At 37.4% G+C, this 14,143-nt stretch overlaps 1 protein-coding gene across 1 annotated transcript in view; it reads right to left on the reverse strand.

Moving 5' to 3' along the window:
• SFSWAP (splicing factor SWAP) overlaps window positions 1-14,143 on the reverse strand; it is a 36,793-nt gene that overhangs the window by 22,061 nt on the left and 589 nt on the right. Inside the window, exons 2-11 of the mRNA XM_005424049.3 lie at window positions 13,966-14,141; window positions 11,323-11,492; window positions 10,665-10,802; window positions 9,185-9,270; window positions 6,221-6,446; window positions 5,672-5,787; window positions 4,692-4,827; window positions 2,620-2,857; window positions 2,143-2,274; window positions 1,679-1,772 (exon numbers count right to left, since the gene is read on the reverse strand). Of these exons, the coding sequence (XP_005424106.2) occupies window positions 1,679-1,772; window positions 2,143-2,274; window positions 2,620-2,857; window positions 4,692-4,827; window positions 5,672-5,787; window positions 6,221-6,446; window positions 9,185-9,270; window positions 10,665-10,802; window positions 11,323-11,492; window positions 13,966-14,141 (1,512 nt within the window). The remainder of the gene's footprint in view (window positions 1-1,678; window positions 1,773-2,142; window positions 2,275-2,619; window positions 2,858-4,691; window positions 4,828-5,671; window positions 5,788-6,220; window positions 6,447-9,184; window positions 9,271-10,664; window positions 10,803-11,322; window positions 11,493-13,965; window positions 14,142-14,143) is intronic.

The following is a 14,143-nucleotide window of genomic DNA, read 5'->3' on the forward strand; positions in this document are numbered from 1 at the left end:
GCTGAGATTTTCAAGGAAGAATTACTGGTTCTACCATTACACGACTGAATCATTCAGCATGATTTCTGAACTCACAGCAAAAAAATTTCAAGGAGGATATTATAGAACATTCAAAGTATTTACACAGTGAGTCGTGTGATAACATTAAGTAATTTAACATAGTCAACCAAGAGTTTGGTTGCTCTGGCTGTTAAGCATACGTAACGTTGCAATTGAGACATTTAGCAGATCTCCCCTGCAGCCATTCCCTGACCAACAGAACTGATTTCTGAAGGTCTTCAAAGGGGAAAAGCACAATGAAATCAAGCACTCCACCCTGTATTTACTGAAGTCAGTAGTACGGTTTCTTATTAATTTTAATGGCCAAAAGGAAAAGCACCAGTTGCATTAGTTGCCTATACATATATTACTAGAGCATAAAGATAATATCAAAATCATTATTTTAATAAACTGAAGAGAATGGTATTATCTACAAAGCCATGCAGTACAAAAATATGCATTGCTGTGCTTGACCTCAAGGGACTTAAACCAGTTTCAGCTTCTTTTTAGCTGTACTCATTTGAACATTTGAAATGAATCCTTTACTATTATGCTTTGGTTAGTGTACAATTTCCCCCCATCTACATGTTAACAAGTCCTTATTAATTATGTAAGTATTATGAATTCAACCCACTGGTTTGCAAATAACACTTTGTAGAACAACAGTCAGCATTGTGGCACAGGACAATTTTGGTTGTAATTTATCAGCTGAATAAGATCATATTTACCACAACTTATCTTTATAAATAGTGTTTCCAAAACATTTTTTCACTATTAAAACAAAACATCAGACACAAGTGTTCCAAACAGCAACCATAACTGAATTTCTTCATTTTCCACAAAGCAATTCCGAGGAGTTTACCCACAGGCCTACCTTCTTCAGTTTAAGGCTCCCCAATCTAAGCCTTGAGATGACAAATGACATAGGGCCTAAAAAAAAAATAGCTCTTTCCCATGAAAAGTTAACATCAGATAATGTAGTTCTGATATTATTTGCAATTTTCTTTTCAGTAAGAGAACAATCTAATTATCTAACATGAGAATAGTTAAAAACATGGATGCCAAGTCTGGCTACCACTTTCTAATAACATGGACTAGAAGAAGCAAAGCAAGTAGCAAACTGCTGTGAGATTCTGAAGCTTCAGTATTGTTGCAGTCATGACTGGACTCTAACAAAAACCTCCCTCAGAAAAAGGCATGTCAGAAAGCTCCTCCAGCGTCTGTGCTACTGTTGTACAAAGAAGGATGAAGCATATGGGAAGGTATGGGGGTTAACAGCCATAGCTAACCCTTCTGACAGCAGAACACTAATCACAATCCTACAAAGCTCTAAACCCACACAAAGCATATTTTCCCTCGTATAGAAAGCCAGAAGATTTTCAGGTTGTCACTTTATATTACAGCCACAGTGGAGTGGCATATAGTAAAAAGCAAGAATTAAATATCACACCACCTCACAGATCCTTACTTTAATGCTGTACAAAACAAAACAAAAAAAAAAGCATTCATATCCTTTGCTGATCAATTTCTTCCTAATTCAGTGTTCCACTTTTAAAATATCTCATGGTAAGACAACTGGTAAGTCCTTTTCTCACATTTACTGCATTTTTAATAGAAGTATATATAAAAATACATGTACCTGGCAATTGTCACCACTCTCTTTTTGAAGGAAGAACTGTTTTTTAAATTCATAATATGCATTATACTGGTGCCATGGTTGCAGGAATTCAAACCTATTGAAAGAAAACCGAGCATGTGAAGATGCACATGAACATAGCTAATACTAACAATTCCTTACCAACTAGTCTTCTCTAGCAAATGGATTGTTATTTGATGTTTGGAAGCACTCTTACTTAATCCTAAACTTCAGAGGATATGAATTCAGAGTGTGCTTACTAGAGACATTTTTGACAGGTTGGTTGTTTTGATAATTTGAGCCATAATGCTTTTCCATTGCCATTAAGTACATCCCTAAATTTCAATTAAACAAACAAGCAAACAAACAATAATACTTCTCAAAACCTGCATGTCCTGCAATTTAATATCTTAAAAAATTAAAACCTTAGCTTTTGAAATAGCAGTTTAAATAACACTTTCTCTTACCTGAGATCATTCTTGGCACGAACACTAGTTTCAAATTTTACCCCATTCCTAGCAACATACTCTGCTAGCTTGTCAATGACAGGCTGGATATCTGGAGGTGGAGGTATAATGGCAACCACTGGAGCAATTGTGCTGAAAACATCACAAGTAAATGTTTTTTAAAAATAGAACAAAAATCTTTCAGACTCTTGCTTTAACAGAAAAAAAAAAAAGAAAACAAAAAAGAAAACAAACCAAACCCAAAAGACCTACCCAAAACCAACCAGCCAAACGCAATACAAACAAAACCCCAAACAAACAAAAACCAAAACAAAACCAACAAAAAATCCCTGAACAAACAATACAGAGATGTTTGTTCTCTGTGTTCATCACGCAGTTAAAATAGCTTGATTCAATAATAGAACCCTTGCTAAACACTCCGTACTGAAGTGCAGGAACAAGACTCCCCCAGTCAACAAGCAAATCTGTCTTTGGTACCTTGTAGATGTCGTGGTGGAAGCCAACCCACTGGTGCTGTCAGTTGTGTCTGGGGGAGGCGGGGGTGTGGTACCGGGAGGGGGAGGAACTGTCCCTACCCCTGTAGTGCTGGACACAGTCACCCCGGGGGGCAGGGCGTTGTAGTAGGCAGCGACATCAATTCCCGGCGGTGGAGGAGCCAGGCAATAGGTTCCATCAGGGAGCATGTAGTAGCTGTAATACATGGCTGCCACAGTTGCTACAAAGACACATTTAAGAACAAACTTCTAATTAGACGAAAACCACCCAACAAAATGCATTATTACGTAAATACAAACACATAAAGAATTCAGATTCACACAACACACTATGAAATGGCATCTCATTTCTTGCGTAAAAAAAAAAAAAACAACAATCAATCAAACACAAAGCAAAAAAAGAAAGGCTCATATTAACAAATTTAGGATGAGTAACAAATATGTAGATTAAGGGACAGAATGCAAATGTACTGAAGGTCATAGATGTGAATACAGAAGTGAACTAGAGTAGGCGCATTTAAAAAGGAGCTAGTATGAAATAACACTTCCTAATCTAATTCACGTCTGGCAATTTAACTCCATAAAACTATGTTTTCATTAAGAAGGAAATGTGCATATATTCAAAATTAGCATTAACAAACTAAACCACTAGAATCACTATACACATATTAAACCCCTATATTAATATATATAGGAGACACACCTACTTACTTAAACCTCAAAAAGTAGACAGGTTTTGCAAATCAACAGCAACAAAATGAACCATGCATTTGAACACGTTCTTCACATTAAAGGCTTTTCTGATTTTAAGTATTGCTTGAGAGTGCAAAAGCTTATTATGTCTTTCTTTCTATCTTCCTTTAAGGACAGTATTTTATAATGCTCTAATCAGCTTAATAGATTTACAAGAAGTATCCACCATATAAATGTGTTTTCTGCAGAAGAACTATGTATAAAAAAATATTAATGTAAAATATTTCAAATTAATTACAGTAAGAGTTTGCATTTCTAGAAGCAAGGTTTAATCAATGCACTAGATTTCAATGAATTATTATCTTAAAAGTTTCATAAACATTCTCATGTGGCAGTATTTACTTTCTTCAAAGAATAAACTGTAATGAGAACAGAAAAAGTTCTGTTACATTTTAAAAGCAGGGAGAGGAGTTGCAAACTGACCTAGTTTTGGTACTAAATTATAATCTCCCAGTTTCTATCATATACGTTCAGGTTCAAATCTGACATGAAAGTAATCAAAAAGCTGACTAGCTCTGTTCTATTAAGATACTTATTCTGATTTTTTTCTTTCTTGAAATAACCAGTGATTTTTAATTTCTTCACAGAAATCTTACTTTGATTTTAAGATTCCCTTATGGTACAGTTTTAAATACAAATTACTTCCTTGCATATACACATTACACTGACAACACCTGTAATCCTTTGGGGGTTCTGAATCTATAATGCATAAAAATCAACTCAGTTATTATGGTGATAACTGATCTGCAGCAATGCTACTGAAAAACCAAGAACTCAATCAGCACCACACTACTCATTACTTACAAATGTACAATAACATGAAACTCTACTGTAGCAACAGCTTCACTACAAGTTTTCTTATATCTCAGTAGTGTTATATTGTCAGTCCCATAAATTAAAGGGTAAGTTGCATTTCTATATTTAAGGAATCAAGGACTTTCAGAATTCTGAAAGCTGAAAAGAATTAAGAGGCACATAAACTCATTTAAGCTTGACTATCTTTTTAAGTATCAGAATTTACAAAATCTGCAAGAACAAAATAATATAGTAATAAGGGTATTGTACTAAACGTACTCACAGACTGGAGACTTGGCCTCCTGCCTGCTCAACCCCCCACACCATTCCTGGTTTTCCTGAGCTGCCACTCAACAGACACTCAGAATAGAACTTCAAAAATTCAGAAGATTGCAAAAGAACAAATACACAGGATGAAGCATGAAGCCAAACTTATTCTCTTCCCACCAGCATGCACACACAATTCATCAAAACATACCACCAGCTGCCTCCTCACAAAGCACTTACAATCAGAGGAATATTCTGCCTGCGATGTCTGCACAGCTGCCCCGTCTGTTGACTGTGGCGTAGATGAATTATTATCTGATTGTGCTTTGCGCACCAGTGCTGCAAGGGGGTGATCAGGGTCTACCACCTTCAAAGGCTGAAAATATTTTGAAGTAGGAAAAAAGATTAAAATTGGAAGTACATATTTTAAGAACAGTAGCATCAACATAATTGGGAAAGCAAATTTATCTATGTTAATAGACATCAGTAATTATGTGCAAACACTGAAGTTACTGTTTTTGTAGCTCTCACGTCTGAATCAATGTATTTGAAAATAAGTGAAAAACAAGACAAAATAATTTTCGTGTAAACAGAAATTAATGACAGAAAAAAAACGGTTATTACTGTTAGCCAATGACTGCCATGTCTGGGAAAAGGCACAAAACCTGCCTTGTCTAAATATCAGACAGCATCACAGCCATTCCTCTGAAAGCCTCAGACACATACAACTGTCTGTAACTCCCACTATTCCATCGCTGCTCAGTCTCAGAAAATAAAAACAACTAACACATCTAGCAAAATTTACATTTAATGAGCAGCAAATTCTGGTGACCTATTATTTGCTGGAACTGTTATTTCATGCCAACATTTTTTCTACTAAAGTCTAAGAAGAAAAAGATATCTCTCTCAGCTTATATACAGAAGGCACTAAATACCTTAATCTCTTTGCTTCAACACAGGTTCTGTAGGATAAATCCTTGAGTGGTGCCCTCAATACCAGAGGGCATCAGCAACAGAAATCTAATTCCTTGGAAATGTAAAAATAACAATTTGTGTACTAGAGAAAAGGTAACTCAAAAGTTTACCAAAACAGACTTAAATTACAGTCTGAAAAGAACCCCAGACCTCTGTCCATAAAAGACCTGAGCATATTAGAATTTTTGTGTCCATGAATCAGGTGTTTTAGAAGATAAAAAGGTAATTTTAATAATGTCAAGTACCTTCATGAGCTCTTCAAGCCTACTGCATTTTTTAGATGCAAAAAGACTTGGATGAAGATAATTTCCATCATCGTCATCATCGTCATCATCATCTTCCTCAGATTTGACTCTCGAGTCTAAATAAAAGCAATGTCTGAATTTTATTTGGGTTTGCTACGATCTTGCTTTGGGGGAGAATGATCATACAGGATAAGCATGAATTCTTAGGAAACCATCATTCATATACATCAGCTTGGTCACAAAAGCATAGATCCAAGATATTGCCTAACATCAATAAAACTGAACCCTAAATAGACAGACCAACCTTCTGTTGGACTTGAGCTATATGAATGTTTCTAAAACTTCCACATCCTAGCAGCTCCTGTAGCTGAAAGTTTCCACAAACAATATTTTTTCTTTTAAATCTCCAATTTAAGCAAAATTTTGAATCATCACATCAATCTCAGCTGCTGTGGAATTCCAGAAAAACATGGCTATTTTAACAAAATGACCAGCATCTGTTTCACTGATTCCCATCCTGAAGCCAGCATTTCCCAAGGAACAACTCACGTTTTCTCTCGTCAGCTTTATTTTCTGAAGGAGCCGCATAGCGTCCTTCCTTCATGGCCTTCTGGATGAACTTGTAGTAGGGATTGAGGTAGTGATCAAACCGCAGAAAGTCAAACTGGGAGTTGCGTGCTTGCTTGGCTTTCAGCATGATCTCAAACTGGGCTCCCTGCTTGCACACAAAGTTTGCAGTTCGCTCAATGATCGCATGCATTTTTGCCGTTGGTGGCTGTGAAAGTAAAGTAAGACATATTTGTATTTTCATAAGCAGCTTGTACAGTGTGTTAGAACTCCAAAGGCAATCAGAAAGTAGTTCCCTGTCCTTCTCGGCTTTCTTTAGCAACTTAAGTTTCATAATCACTTTAAACTAGTGATGGTACATCAGCCCTAAAACAATAACCAACACAGTCCCAAACTTCCTCAGCTGCTCAATCCATTCCTTTTGCAAGATCCTCTTCTTTTACCAGCACAGCTGTTTCTGCATTGAACACCAAACTGAAGAAGGCAACAGATCCTGGATGACCTTGGTGCTACAATATCTCAAGGTGCTCCAAAGACTCGACATGTATGGTTTCCTTCCCACAAGCTGTCCTTAAGTCTGTTATCTCTGAATGCACAAATATTGCTCCCTAACTAGAAATTTCTTACTTCATATTTGCTTGGGAAGAACATGTTGCCTCTCAAGACCAACATACAAACTACAATTCCCACGTCCATTCCCTTGAAGAGTCATTGAAAGCTGCAGCAATAAAGCAAAAGATAAAGTAAATAAAGTTTAGCAGCATCCTTGCTTTTTCACTCCAGAAATCCCTAGGAAGCAGTGTGATTATGAAACCCAAGACGTGAAGAGAACAAGAGTACAGTTAAAGAATGAATGAACATTAGACACTGCTTTTAATCTCATACTCAGCTGTTTCGTCTTGTACTCAGTAAACTGTAAAAAAACAATCTGTGTGCCTATGAAGACTGGAGTGTCACATTAATTTGGTTTAGCTCTGCATTTTTACTGCACAGATACACAGCTATGTTGCAAACCTCAAAAAATATTTCTCAGAAGATTGGGAACACTTGAGACAATGGTGCTCCACATAGGGAAAAAAGTCTGAATACTATCAAACAGTCCAATTTTAAAAGCTGTTTTCTGCCAATTGGATCCTTTACCAGGACATGTTCAATATGAAAAATAACTAGCTGTTTCAAGTTTTATATGTCCTGCTAAAACCCCAGCAAATATTACTTTAATGAGAGGCAATGAGGTTCTAACAAACGCGTAACATTTTGTGCATTATCAGTTTCACATCATGTATCAAGTTTTTCTCTATGTCTCTTCAGAAGTTATTAAGCAAAAATTTCCTTTAACAGCCCACTTCAAAAGCATCCACAGACTTCTTAAAAGTGTCCTGGTGAAGAACAATCATCTTTGCCCATAATCACTTTTAAGCAGTGGAAGACCTTTGGCCTGCTTCTCACAGTTCTTCCATTCTAAATTCCAGAATGACATTACTGCTGCAACTGGAGCTCCCATACACTGAACATTCCATAGTTCTTTTTTTTTTTTTGCTGCCTGGCTTGTCTTCAACAAATATTTCCACTTTGCATTGATCTCTATTACAGGAGATATAAAGTATGTGTCTTTATTGAACTGCATCTTGCAGACTGGGAGCAAAGTCTCCCAGTCTAGCAAGCTGATTCTCAAATTTCTTAAATTTAAACAGAATAAATATCTTCTACGGTAAAGCTGAATGACTTGAATAGAACAGCAACAACAAATCAAGGCTTACCAAAAAAATTCTCACAATTCCCAATCCAAGGTTAAGTATACATTGCTTTCAGAACTGCTGTTTAGACATTTTGATGCTTGTTTGGTTTATTTTTACTTTAAACAAAACCAAATACACCTCTATTTGCTTTCTGTCTATGTGAATATACTGGAGTCCAACAGCTGACTGAGAAATTACTTCTGCACTAGGCAATGTACATAGGAAATACAGCCTAAATTTCAGAAAAAAAACTCAAGACAGGCAGCTATCTAAACCAACACTCTTTCCCCAGCAGGTACATTTTGGAAACAGTTTCAAAATGCAAAATAAGAACCTATTCTCTGAAAACTCAAGGTTCTTTAAATAAAAGCTAATGAAAAATAGAAACACACAAATACCCTGTGCTCAATATTAGTTATTCCAAAGGAATGTTCTGAATCTTCACTGGCCAATGTTATCAAGGTGAGAATACCAAGTTGAGCCCACAAGTAAATTAACACTTTCATGACCACAGTTATACAAGAAAGAATATGACCTGATTTTCCAGCATCTTTTATGAAACTTTAAATCCATTGAAAACCCTTATAGTTAGACCTGTACTCAAGCAGGTGTCTGTTCAGCTCCCTTCAAGAAAAATACACAAGTCCAATTAAGTCTACAGAACACATAGCAAATTCTAGCAACATCACATGAAGGAAGGCGCGTCTATGTACTAATACTTTCAAGGTATTTCAGACTTCGCTAGAAATAAATTACTGTTTTTGTCCTTGAATATCCTAGTTTTATATACAGCATTAACACTTGATCAGTTAATTAAAAAGATTCTAGAAAAGAATTCTTGAACACAAGCAAACTTTTAGTTTAATGGTCCTTTATGTTTGGAATGTTGAATCTTACATCTCAGCAAGTATCCATTCCAAGAACAACTGCCTCTTCTCTGCGTTGGCTAAAATAACATCACAAGTGATACCAAATGCAGTTAGCATAAGCACAGCAATCATTTCAGTGTGAAAAAGAAGATTCAAGGGTGTTCATGGAACTCAAGAGTTCACAACAGAACATCTGAAATTAACTTACTGCATTAGAATAATTTAAAATGTACCACGCTAAAAGTTAATTGAAAAAAAACGAACCCAACTACCAAACAGAGCACCATCAACTGCTCAAAAGCTGGCAGAAGTGTAGGCTGCATTACATGTACACATACCAGTTCCACATCAGAAGGTACATTCAGTCCTGGAGGGGCAACAAAAGGTTCCTCATTTTCCTCTGTATTTTCTGTCTGAACCATTTCTGCAAGGAATGCCAGAACAAAGTATTTAGGGAAAAAACCAAAATACACAAATAATTAAAAAATTTTTGAAAAAAAGTATTTCTAAAATGATGTGCAATCAAGGAATTAATCAAATGCAGCAATATAAACAGCATTTATACTGAAGACATTTAAATATGGTTTAAAAGAATAACATGTATTACATTCCACTATTTGCTATAGCAGAAATATTCCTCTGAAAATACTCTGCTTTACAGATTTTTATAATAATTGAAGTAAAAAGTTTACTTCTTAAAGTATCTTATAGTATTATCTATTCCACTAGCCTTAAGAGAAATTGTATTCCCCTTTTCCTCTGACAGATTAGAGCAAGTGCAGGAACACCTGACCATGGGAGCTGTGGAAACAGAACAACCTCGTAAGGAATGAGATGTCCCAGTGATTACTGAGGACAAGCCATGCAACAAGGGGAATTCACTTGTTTGGTTACTTTCTGGTGGGTTTGTATTTGTTTTGTTTTTTGTAGTGAACTCAAACAGTTTAACTCCACAAAGGTACAGAGAAATTTTAGCAGCAAAGAAAGAAGGAAAGAGCAGCAGACAAGAAGAATAGACTGTTTCTTTTGGCAGCAGCTCCAGCTAACAGTATTTGGTTATAGGGTCTTAAACATATTAATTAAACCACAGAAAAGACAATCAATTCTGCTTCAGTACAAAAGTACACGATCTCTCAGACACAGCAAAAAACACTAAATAAACTTTAGCACCTAAAATGATCTTGCACTGCAACTTGGAGGAAAAAAAAACACATATCACAGTAACCCACCAAGATATAGTTGGGCAACCCAATTGTTAATTAAACAATCCTCACTTTACTAAGACATAGTTCAACAACATTTGAAACCTTCCTAAAGAACGTATGAAGTTACTGGAATTATAGATGACAAGACAACTGAATTCTGTATTTTTGAGGTCATGGAGCAAGGCACACTAAGCTGAAGACAGACTCATTTATAGCAATTCAGATGACAAAATCAGAACTTAAATATATACATTCTTATTAGTTATTATTTTATGCTTGCAGTGATATTTTTCATCTTGACTGAGAAAGACAGTGTTAGCAGACAGCCAATGTAAGGAATTACTATTTTTTTCTGTTAAGAATCGGCATGACAGCAGAATTAAATTCCCTGACTACTGCAGTATTGACTGTGCCATAGAAGGAAAACATTTTTAAGCTCAAAGAGAACAGAGTCTTCAAAAACTCAGTAACAGAGTCCCATAAAGACTTTGATGAAATGTTCTCAGAATTTTTAACTGCTTTTTAATAGCACATATATTTTAAACTCTCAAATGCAAGACAGAAATGCTATGTCCCCCCCTTTCAATTAACCCTTGTTATTTTAACCCCATACCTCTTTGTCTTGCAGGCTGATGCTCCTCCTCTTCAGTGGGTTCTGAAGGGTCATAATAATCACTGCCATAACGGAATCCCACTGCATTATAGGTACCATCCTCTGCCAAAGCTTCACTGAGTCTTTTATATTCCTCCTCTTGAATAAAAATGCAATTACCAACATTAGAACAGGTTCAGAAACTAATTTATTTTTAAAAAAGTAATATTTCTTACTTTAGTTTTTAAATAAGAACTTTTCTCATGATCATTTTAGCTGTCATTAAAAATGGAACAGAAAAACACAGAGTGTACACATGCTGACCATTTATTTCTTCTCGAAGAGACACAGGCTGTGGATTAAGACATTCTAATGCAATTATGCATATAAAAGCACAGAATTTCCTTTAAACAACACTAAAAATGAACAAGAATGTGTTTATTTTAGGGGGTCTGAAGTCCCAGTCTGTCCTCAGAATCTGGGCAATTTCTCTGTGGATCTACAGTTAAACTATCCTAGGGTCCTCTCACATACGCAAAGACTCCTGCTTTTCGAATCCACTGGGTACTGTCAAGATAACATCAGAAAAAGAGAGTATAAAATTAGGAGTAAATTTAGTTTCATAATAATTTATTTAAACCTGCTTTTTTAAATAACCATGTTATTCCTTGAGCAATACCTTGCCTTGCCTCCTCCTCAAGCAAGTCCGTATGCAAGGCTAAATACCTCTCTTCATCACAGAGGGCTTCTATTCTAGCCTCCTCTTCGGACAACTGATAATCTCTGTTCCAGGTGGAATACTCAGCATCATATTCAGAAAGGTCATGCAGGTGACCACGCCCATCATACCTGCAGGATGAAACAGCTGGTCAATGCAAAGAACTTAGGGCTTGGGTTTATGCGACTACTTAAATACTTACCCAATAAAAATGAAAAAAAAACCAACTTATATGTTAATGCATACTCCCTTTTAGAAGTTACAATTAATTTTGCTAATCATTTGTCACCAACTATCGAAAATTTGTTTAATAGTCTAAATTCCTCTCAAAGAAACTAATAAATTATTACAATTAAAGGCAAAGGTATCCTTTAATAGTTTAAGTGGGATCCACTTCCTTAACAGCTCTTACCGTACGTGCTTCAACCAACCAATCAATGCCACTTGCAAAATACGTTTTTCTGGAAAGTCAAATAGCTTACATTCACACAAACCCGAGTACATAAATACCTATCCGTAAGAACCAAACGGTCGAAATTTCCTCGCTTCTTTCTGCTAGTCCCGAACTCTCAGGAGAAATCTTCACCATAGAAACTTGCGTCCATTGGAGGTAAAATCATGGCTAGGCTCGGCCCCTAGCCATTTGGCTGAGGAAATAAGTTCTGGGTTATGTGATAGAGAGACACACATACATAGGAACAGTAACATAAACATGCAATTTAAGGAGGTTCACCGCAAAATCGGCAAAGATCAAAGATGTACAGTTCCTTTCTACTAAGAAATCACTTTATTTGCAGGAAAAGCACTGCATTGGGATAATGTTTACGCATCAGTAAGAGAAACTGATTGGAAAGTAAAATGACAGTAAGCTTGACTCCGCTGAGGTGTCTTCCCACACACAACTCTTGACTTGTGCCAACTTGCTAGACCAAAAACAAAGAAAGTAAATATTCTTATAGCAAAAAGCAAATGAAACATAGGTCTGGTTAATCAAGCTCTGTCCACAGGCAAACTTGAACCCAAGTCTTCTCATAGCAATGTGCTTTTCTCAAAATGGTGAAAATGAAGACTTCCTGCTGCTGGAGATAAAAGGAATCTAAGCTTCCAAAGGAGTTTATAAGATTAGCAATTGCAAGCTGCCTTAACTCACAAATGTACGTTATTTGGTATTTCAGTATGTGTGCACAGACATGCACATACTTAGTGTTTGCTCCCTACAATTTCTGTAACACCTGTGAACAGGGCTCTGCCGCAGAGCACCCTGAAACCCGCCTCTACCTATGAATGAGATCAATCACAGCAATTATTTTAATTATTATTTTTGATTTTTTAGAAGTGTGCAACACAACACTTCCACTGCTGTGTAAATGTGAAATGAAACAAAACTACAAATATTTATGGTTGCTTTGTCCTGCCTTTGTGTCTATTTCAATTTAACAAATTTATTTCAATGACAATGATCATTAATGGTGTAAGCACCAAAACAGTGCAAGGGCACTTTCTTTTTTCTCCAGTCCTATGGAAGGCAATCAAAAGACCTTCCCCTACTGACATTTTTCCAAAACAAATATGGCTTTTAAGTCAAAATAAGAAAATCCTGTCTAGCACCAAAGCAGTGATGAAACTGAGGGAACAAATATCTATAGTATGTTATGTGTCCCTTTTCAAACCAAAATCCTTCCATCTTTCCCACTGAGGTTTTCAGGGTCAGTGACAACTTGTAATTATTCTTTCAGTGCTCCACTCAAACATAACCAACCTGATCTCTCATCTTCACTTTGTCCAACAAAACATTCAGGTAACCCTTTCTGAATGAGTTTATTTCCAAACCCCACCCTGCAATGCTGAAACAACTCAAGAGACCAGAAGAAACATCAAAGCAATTCTATTACTCTCTGTGGCCACGAACCTGGACCTACGGCAGAACAACCAAGAAGCCAGCTCTGACATAAAATTTCAAGAGCAAGCACCCAAAATCAAATCCATTCTGTCTGATACAGTAAATCATGGCACCAGGAAAAGTAAAGAGACCAAGAACTACTTTTGGGGTGTCCCATCAACAGCCTGCAGCCAGATTATGTAGGAGAAACAGGAAATCCCCATTTTCTTTAAAATGGATAAACACCTTTGCACTCCCAACACTGCCCCATTCTCACCTACAGAACATACAATGTGCCTAACAAATACTCCGACAATCAGGCTCCCTTGGATTCCAAGCGAAAAAAGAGGATGTTTGTGGTTTGCACTGAAAAGGAACAGATCATTCCCACTCTCCACCCTGCCGAACCTGCCTTGACAAGCGGAGCAGAAAGACCCATCGCACGCTGACTGCCAGGAGGAGAGGGACCTCCCAGCGCTGCGAGAGCGGGAAACCCCAAGTTCCCGCAGAGGGGTGGGGGGAGCCTGCAGCGTTCCCAGAGCACCCTCGGAGCCCGGTGCCGGGAGCAGCTGCCTCCAGCCTCGCCACGGAAGATCCCGACGCACCTGCCAGAGTGAGCCATCTGCTCAACCCCCGCCCTCACTGCCCACAGCACAAGGGGGGGAACAGAAAGAGGCTATCACAGGAGATCTCGCAGCACAGTCTGGGGGTTGTGTTACACCGACCTATCGATCATGATCTTGGGGTCTCCCATCCAAGGAATAAGGTGTCGCCCCTGCTCCTGGTACTGAGCCTTCTCATCATCCCGAAACAGCTTGCAGGCATAGCCGAACACCAGCAGCTCCACAGGGCTGCTCCCGCCTCCACCTCCACCTCCTCCGGGGGGGCCGGGCACCGTTCCCC

The sequence above is a fragment of the Geospiza fortis genome, unplaced genomic scaffold (genome assembly GCF_000277835.1).
Source record: "Geospiza fortis unplaced genomic scaffold, GeoFor_1.0 scaffold145, whole genome shotgun sequence".
NCBI lineage: Eukaryota > Metazoa > Chordata > Aves > Passeriformes > Thraupidae > Geospiza > Geospiza fortis.